Genomic DNA, 9155 nt, shown 5'->3' on the forward strand with positions numbered 1-9155 from the left:
TTGATCATCTTGAAATATAGCATGACACGCATAAAAAGTGATTTTTTAAATAATATTATAGATATCTAAAAACTTATGCCGTACTAATAAAATTCTATAAAAGCTGCAGTCATGTTTGTTATGTAAGATATTGTTATGTTAAGATATTTACACTTTACACATAACTGGAGAACACCAATAAAGTATATCAAAATTAATTTAGTATATTGTAACCTCTCCTTTAATTTTAACTAGATTTGATCCGCGCTTTTTGAAGCGCGGGATATTTTAGCGATGAAAAATTTTTACTAATAATTAACAAATATTTTGGTAATTTTTAAAGAGGTGTATTTTAAATATTTTGTATTTAAATCAATATTTTTAAATTCAACCCGATTGTGATTATACCGGTTAATCCGGAGATCTGACAATTCAATTTATGTTTTTAAAATATTCATATTAAAAAATCACTAAAACCCGAGACTAACCGATTGAACTGATGGATGACCGATATGTAATCTAATTGGATTTAAATTGTAATAGTTTCATAATTTGTAATCTTATAATCGAAATTTTAAAGTTCACTATTTTGCAATTTATGAAATTATGATGTTTCTACAAAATTTTTAAAGAGAAAATGATAGATATAAAATAACTAAGATTAAATTATTGTATTATTTGGAAACATTGATAGTAGTATAAAAAATATATTGTTTGGAAACATTGATAGTAGTATAAAGAAATAAGTATATTGTTTGGAAACACTGATAGTATTATAAAGAAATAAATATTGTTTGGAAACATGGATAGTAGTATAAAGAAATGAACATTAGTGATTTAATGTATGTTTAATTATAAAGTATAAATGTGTATTTAATTTAAAAACTTACAAAATAAATGTTAGGTCCAACAAAATGTTTCTGTTTTAATAAGATAGATTTTTGGACCCACTTTTCTTAGCTACGTATAATACCAAACATATTTAAGTTTATAACATATAAAACTTATAACAGACATCGTGTAGAAACTTTATTGATGTTATTATGAATATACCACTTTGGACAATGTAGAAAGTTTCTTATGTTATTAGATTTTTTGTTGGGATTGCAATATTAAATTAGAAAAAAGTGCCAAATAAATCTTAAATCTAATCAACTCAACAAATCAACTTTCGGGTAAAGGGTAAACTTTAACATTGGTTAATTCCTTTAGACCAACTAAGTATTTAAAAATCTTAGTTCATATTCAGACTGGTTAATTTCCGGTCCGGATTGGTTCAAATTCATAATTTAAATAACTATATAATTTTGGATACATGACAGGTTTCGACGGTTTGAATATTTTGATCTCGAAAAACTCGAAGTAATCGAAAACATAAAAAATACCTGAAACAAATTTTGTTTGAAACTGAAACAAATACCCAAATTATTCAAATACTTTACATGATTCAAAATATGAACTAAAAAACCCAAATACCCAAAATTTTACTTGAAAATCTAAAATATATATAAGTAAAAATTTTAATAAAAAAATATCAATAACAAAAACATATCTTAAATATCAAGATATACCTACTATATACAAAAATTGGGTACTTTGGATCGCCGATCGGATCTCAGATAGAACTCAGACCTAACCGAGACCCGCACATTCAAAAAATACTCAATAAGTATTTTGTTTTGGACCTGGATCCAAACTGAATATGTATTTTTTGGGTCGGTGCTGGTTCGGTTTTCGGTGCAGATGAAATGCCTATGCCTAATAGAAAGTTATTTAATAATGTGTATATAAAATCTCAAATAAAATATTCATTTTTGATATAATAGGAGTTTGTAATGTAATAACGTTCGACAGTCCCAAAATGCCAATTCATATCACAATGTGTTTTTTTTTATAATACGAAAAAAATGCGAAGCGTTGTTAAAAGACGGATTAAAAATCTAGTATACAATTAAAGATAGAGGTGTATTTGGTGTGACATATATTGCATATGCATCATTGTTAGTCAAATGCTTTTGAATGTCAATATAATACGATAAATTATGACTATGGTTTTGTTTCCACCAAGTTATATATGGTTGTCTTAGTTAACTGCATATAAACATCGATAAATATATATATATATATATATATATATATATATATATATATATCATATATTAACACAAAAATATATTTCATAGAAATAAACCATCGATCTAAGAATCATCAATACTATTAAAATAGAAGCCATTTTTGAGGAACCCTCCTATTTTAACAGTATTTACAGATCCATGTCATTGAAACATTTAAAACTTATGATTTTTTATTTAATTATATATATTCCAAATTTCCTTTTATTTTTATACAGCAGAAAATCTAAAAATCAACACCTCTGTTAAATTAACTATGACTAGGTGTTTAGCCCGCCATACGGACATAATTACCTTACTAATATTTATTAATAAATGTAGTATTAATTTAAAGATCAACAAAATAATTTATTGTCATACACTTACAAAATCGATAACAAATTTAATATAAAACTATTTATAGATTAAAAAATATTTCACTAAAATTATATATATATTATAAAAATTAGAAACAATCATATTGTGTGAATATTGTAGATTTCTCCTTATATACAATTTTGTATGTGTTTTTACTTTTTAAATTTAAATTTTTTATAATTATTAAGATCTTCAATTATGTTTATCAAAACATAGCTAATATATAAACTTATAATTTATCTAGACTATTTAATGATTTTTTTAATTCAGAATTCAAATTTTTACATAATAAATATATATTCTAAAATTTATCTACTGAAAGTTAATATTAGTTTGGATAATAATACAATATACATGATTTTTTATTAATACAAACTTATAACTATCTAGACTATTTAATGATTTTTTAATTCAGAATTCAATTTTTAACATAATAAATATATATTCTAAAATTTATCTACTGAAAGTTAATATTAGTTTGGATAATAATACAATATACATGAATTCTTTTATCAATATAAACTTATAACTATCTAGACTATTTAATGATTTTTTAATTCAGAATTCAATTTTTACATAATAAATGTATGTTCAAAATTTATCTACTGAAAGTTAATATTAGCTTGAATAATAATACAATATACATGAATTGTTTTTATCAAAACGTTTTTTAAATTTTTTTATTATAACTAATTCATGTTTAATGATTAATTGTAATAAAAATAAATAAATTATTCATTAAGGGTATTATCGATATTAACCACTCTAACTTTTAACGTGGGAGCTCCGTTGCAAATATATATATATATTATAAAAATTAGAAACAATCATATTGTGTGAATATTGTAGATTTCTCCTTATATACGATTTTGTATGTGTTTTACTTTTTAAATTTAATTTTTTTATTAATTATTAAGATCTTCAATTATGTTTATCAAAACATAGCTAATATATAAAACTTATAATTATCTAGACTATTTAATGATTTTTTTAATTCAGAATTCAATTTTTTACATAATAAATATATATTCTAAAATTTATCTACTGAAAGTTAATATTAGTTTGGATAATAATACAATATACATGATTTTTTTATTAATATAAACTTATAACTATCTAGACTACTTAATGATTTTTTAATTCAGAATTCAATTTTTTACATAATAAATATATATTCTAAAATTTATCTACTGAAAGTTAATATTAGTTTGGATAATAATACAATATACATGAATTTTTTTATCAATATAAAATTATAACTATCTAGACTATTTAATGATTTTTTAATTCAGAATTCAATTTTTTACATAATAAATGTATGTTCAAAATTTATCTACTGAAAGTTAATATTAGCTTGAATAATAATACAATATACATGAATTGTTTTTATCAAAAACGTTTTTTAAATTTTTTTATTATAACTAATTCATGAATTGTTTTTTATTATAAATAAATTGTTCATTAAGGGTATTATCGATATTAACCACTCTAACTTTTAATGTGGGAGCTCCGTTGCAAAAAATCACTTCGCAAATAATAGTATAGATTTCCTATCCAGACATAATGCATCGTGAACGTTCGATTGGTAAAATACATTTATTTACATTTTTAGACAATATATGTACCAAATCTTTGTATATTTATAAATGTTTCATCCCATCGACACCCAAGGTTCAACTTTTATTGGATTCTGCAAATAAAAATTAAAAACAACACATTCTGTTAATATCAGTGTATCATTCATCACTTCCAATCATGGTTACAAACAATTGCACCATAAAACTTACATGTTGCATTGTTCAATATCATGAATATCTATCCTTTTAATTTTCTGATTCGTTTTTATTTAAAAAAAACTTATACATAACAATTACAAATAATCAGAGTCCTTAACGAATTAACCAATGTGAAATAAAGTCGACCAAATTATAGGGTTTGCAAAGCTTTTTCAAATAAATAACCAAAATATAAACTACTAATCAAAAGCTAAAATTTTGGCAAATAAATAGATTTTAGGAAATTCCATACATAACCATATCGTATGTAAATATTTAAATATATAAAAATTTTAAACTGAAATTTTAATAGCTTCTTATCTCCATTTTGCAACTTCAAAATCTTAAATCAAATTAACTCAACGATTTGAATTTGAAATATATTATATTAAGTTTCAAATCCAATATTTTCTAACAAACATTGCCCAAATTCTCGAGGCATATAGTTACCATAAATCAGGTGCAAAATCACTAGATTATTAACGATCTGATGTATAAATGCAAATATATAGCTAACTAAAACATGAAACTACTAAATTTGTAAATATTTTAAATTAAAAACAAAACCAAAAAGGTAAAAATCAGATTTTTTAAATGGTATATTTCCTCCCTTTTCAAACTGAACATATTAAAATTTCAACTACCTCAGCGATTTAGAAAAGGAAGATTTACAGATATCTTATTTAATTCCAAATATACTATTTCCCTAACTAATTTAACCAATATCCGCAAGGAATATTCTTATTACTTATGTTACCTAATTATCCTTTCCTATATATACTAACTTAGGAAATGAAGCGATTTCTACAACCACTATATGCTGCTTTTAACTGAGAAAATGAAGCATAAACAGGAAAGGCTTACCTTTCTGACGTGAAATCATTCAAAACCAGCTGGTGTATTCAAGTGAAAGTAATCCCCGCCTTCACAGACAGAAATGTAAGTATAGATCGCTTCAGTATTGTTTCATTCTTTTTAGATTATCAATCAAATACATATTAAACGCTTATTTTTTTTGTTTTAGCTTCTGTTGCTGCCATTTGTAATACCCTATAGTACTTTGTATTTGATCATTTATTGCATATAATTGCCTGTATAAGAAAGTGAAGACATCAAAAAAAAATCGTGTCCAAGTCTTTAACAATTTTTTTATCAAAGTAGAATGTAGAATATATATGCTAAATAGATACTTATCTGATGACGGGTAAGATTGTCACAATTAGAAGTTCAAATAAGCTTATGCATCAAACAGAACCAATAATAGCTATCGGAATCTATACGATCTGTTTTCCAAAACAGAGAAAGAGGTCAGTCTGAAGGTAAGTAACATATCCTTAAATCAAAACATAGATTTAAGAGTACTTTATTTTTCCCATGCTTTAGCTTATCTTTATATTTCTCATGCTTTAGCTCATATAAACATTTAAAATGGACAAATGTCCTATATTTTATTCTAAAGTACATTGAATACAATTCTCATTAGAAATTAAAAAAAAAATTGGAACCTGATTCAATATGATCTCATTAGAAATAAAAAAACAATTCTGATTAGAAATTAAAAAGAAAAAACAAACAGTGTGAGTCAAAACATTTGGAACGTGTATCAATACATTTCTCATTAGAAATATATATGAAAAAAGTTATCCCAATGGATCAGTTCTGAGGAACGGATGTGAGAAAAGTGGAAGAATTATCTCTTAGAACAAGCAGTTTCGGGTGATGATTATTCATGTTTCTCACGACCTTCGTTTACTTTTGCAGAGAGGAACAAAATAATTTTTCTTTGATCCAAACTATTTTAAGGCATAACTCATCGGGTCGTCGGTCGAATATTCAAAGAAAACAGTAAAAAACTTTAGATTTTGATATTTTATTGTTTAACTAGATTAGATGAGCCAGTTATATAACGAATAAGAGAAATATTTGGAAGTCTATTGACCTGAAGAGATTGATGTTTCGGGATCCTCTAAATCCAATTCTTCTTTTTGTCTTGAGACTTGAGAGATAATTTTTCAGAACTTCTTCAGACATATGAAACGAACAGAATCAACCTTGGATTAAACAGATCGTTCTTCGGATTCGACATGCAAACCTTCTCAAAAAAATTGATTTTTAGTTAGCTGTTTCGATGAGCCTATGATATATAACCTTCGATGATTTGTGTTGATCGTGTTTCACCAACTGCGTTTTTTTTTCTGAAGATGATATTTCTGGAAAGTCCAAAAAACAGCTGTTTCTTTGTCGAGTGGGCCTGAGAATATTGAACAAATATCAACATGAATCACAAGCCCAATTTACAATAATCGTGTTCTTACCATTTTATGTTTCTGTTTTTAAAGCCCAGTTGTACTCAATTTGTTTATAAACATAAAATGAAATGTCTTTGTCTGTATCAATCATGGTCTTTTCAAAAAAATAGTCTTCAAAATAGTCGATGTATGTAGAATGTTTTTTTTCCTTATATTTATTTTAGTTAAGAGTATTTTTAACGGCAAAAGTATTTTTTTAAAAAATAAATACTCTCATCGTTTGTTTACAGAAATAATATATAATAAACTATAATATTTTGTATAATTATAAAAAATTCTTTTAAATTGAACTTCGTTTATGGTTCCAATATAAAAATATACTGTAAAAATTAACATTTCATTAATAATTATCATTAATAATTTTTAATCAGTTATGAATCAAATGCAAAGCAGATTTTTGAAACAAATTTCAACCTCGACATATAAATTGAGAACCGATAACCAAAATAAAACATAACCGAACAGAAAAAAAAACAAAGACGAATATATATATGACTAATTTCTATATCTCTAGAACATGAAAATCAAAACAAAATCAGAACCAAACTAATAAACAAATGGTACATAAATATCAAAAATTAACCAACCAGAATTCAACCCAAAATTCATAAATAATCAAACGATTATTATATTTCTTGAACCAAAAAAACCAAAACCACAACCAAACCGAAACTGGATCAAAAACCAAAAAAAAAAACTGGAACCGAACCTAAATCTATCACTAAACTAATACAAAAAATTAATCCCGCGTTTTTTAAATAATGAAGTTTTCCTAAACTCCAAACCGGATTACTTATCGAATCACCGATTTTACCGATACGATCGTTGGTCTAAGTCGGGTTTCAAAGCACTAACACTGCAGAGGTTCATTAATAAAGAAACTTCAAAGTATTTGTGTAAGTATTTCAAATAAATTTTAAATTCTTCACATTATTTATATATCCAAATTAAACCAATTATGTTTTGCATTTGGTTCAGGTAGATGTTATGGTCGAGTGTTCTAATGACATTTTAACCAGTTTGGATGGTTTAATTCAAATCTGATTATTACCTCAACTTAGATTCAGTTAAATAAGAGTCACGATTACTCCGATCTGGCTAATCGATTTTGGTTCATTTTTCAAAATATTGTTTAAATTAATACTGTTATATAATTTTCGAATCCAATTTTTTAGAAGAACAAATTCCGCGCTTCCAAAGCGCGGGTCAAAATCTAGTTAATATATTAATGCTTGTATATGCACGCGGGTCTCTTGATTCTGATTTGGAATCAATCGTTGTCTATGTTTATGCGGAGTATGAAAGATGGTCAAGGTTTGAGATTTTGGATTATCCATTAGAGTTTCGATGCAGAGCTTAGAAAAATTGGAGCTGTCTATCGGTTAGTGTTCTAACAAGGTTCTGCTATCGATTACTACCGAAGTACCCAACCTCTTCTCTGGATTAAACTCTACTATATGAGAAAGAAACCTTGAAGATTGAGGGTGATTGAAGGATGGACGAGCGAGCAAGCAGTTTCAAATGAACGGAGATAGAGATTGACGGCATGATCCGGCAGAGATACAGAACCCCCTCTTGCATCTCGGTTCTTGACGTGATGAAACTAGGAACAAGCACGGCCACGTTACATGCCAGGATTTCAGAGGTTCTTATCTTTTTGTTTATTATATGTTTTCTCTGAGCTTAATAGAATAGAGTTTTGTAACTAATAAGGTTTGAACCTGCTTATAACTCATGTCCATTGGACTTGGTTTAATAAAACGAAAAAATTAACAAAAGGAAATTCTTATTGGGCCCCTTAGTGTTTTCCTTTCTGTTTCTATTAGGTCCATTAATAAGCCCACACAAACTAATTTCCACAAAGTTGACTTAAACAGCTAAATCGAGTAAGCCTCGCTGTTGACAAAGAAAGAAAAAAGAAATAAAAAAGGTTAAAAATAAAAGTGTCGCTAAATAATTCATTTCAGATATTTTGTCTTCACCGGATCTCGAGATCAGCCAACGATGGCCGCCGACGGAATATTCCGCAGCATCTTCGAAGGCTGTATCTCAGGTCTCGATTCCGCCATCGAGAGGCGTCCTTACCACAAAAACTGCGACTGCGCGCTTCACGACGGAGCTGGGAAAAGTCAAAATCAGCGGCGGAAGTCTTGCCGCCGCCACGGAAGCTCAGAGAGCATATCGTTCCCGATCCGGCGGTCTTGGAGCGAAGGCAACATACTGGCGATGAATTTCCCGTCCTCGTCATCATCTTCTTCGAATCTGCAGTCTCTTTCTTCGTCTTCTTCTCTCACGACTTTGGCATCGCAGGCCGATTTGCCTGTGGAAACTGCTACGTTGGAGGATTCCGGCAGATCGCGTCCTCATCAGCTGGGATGGACGATTGCCGAATTGTGAAGATTTTTGATGATGACGGTTATTTCCACATTTAAAGGTTGTTTTGATTTAAGTTTCCGTGAGCCTTGCTGTTTTCCTTTTTTGTATGATGATGACGAGTATTATTTCCACATTTTGCATTTTTTTTTTTATCTAGTTGCATTCTTTTTGCAATATATGCCGAAATTCCTTATTTTAATCTTTAATCAAGAAAAATCTTCACTCCA

General features: G+C 27.3%; 1 protein-coding gene and 2 long non-coding RNA genes across 3 annotated transcripts; 2 read left to right on the forward strand and 1 right to left on the reverse strand.

Annotated features, from left to right (window-relative positions):
• Nucleotides 1-3980: 3980 nt before the first annotated feature.
• On the reverse strand, nucleotides 3981-6542 carry LOC130505917 (uncharacterized). The gene is made up of 3 exons (XR_008941840.1): nucleotides 6183-6542; nucleotides 5108-5526; nucleotides 3981-4158 (listed from the first exon to the last, which is right to left on the reverse strand). It is a non-coding gene; the product is annotated as an uncharacterized LOC130505917 (long non-coding RNA).
• LOC130505918 (uncharacterized) lies at nucleotides 5057-6253 on the forward strand. The gene is made up of 2 exons (XR_008941841.1): nucleotides 5057-5182; nucleotides 6005-6253. It is a non-coding gene; the product is annotated as an uncharacterized LOC130505918 (long non-coding RNA).
• A 1922-nt stretch (nucleotides 6543-8464) lies between the features above and the next one.
• Nucleotides 8465-9155, forward strand: LOC130505920 (uncharacterized). The gene has a single exon (XM_057000521.1). It carries the CDS (start codon nucleotides 8557-8559, stop codon nucleotides 8947-8949), a length of 393 nt encoding a protein of 130 aa, XP_056856501.1. The 5' UTR covers nucleotides 8465-8556; the 3' UTR covers nucleotides 8950-9155.

Source organism: Raphanus sativus, unplaced genomic scaffold (genome assembly GCF_000801105.2).
Source record: "Raphanus sativus cultivar WK10039 unplaced genomic scaffold, ASM80110v3 Scaffold2695, whole genome shotgun sequence".
Lineage (NCBI taxonomy): Eukaryota > Viridiplantae > Streptophyta > Magnoliopsida > Brassicales > Brassicaceae > Raphanus > Raphanus sativus.

Bases quoted from the DNA above. Each gene is read 5' to 3' on its own strand.
- LOC130505920 (XM_057000521.1), top strand. From the start codon at position 8,557: ATGGCCGCCGACGGAATATTCCGCAGCATCTTCGAAGGCTGTATCTCA.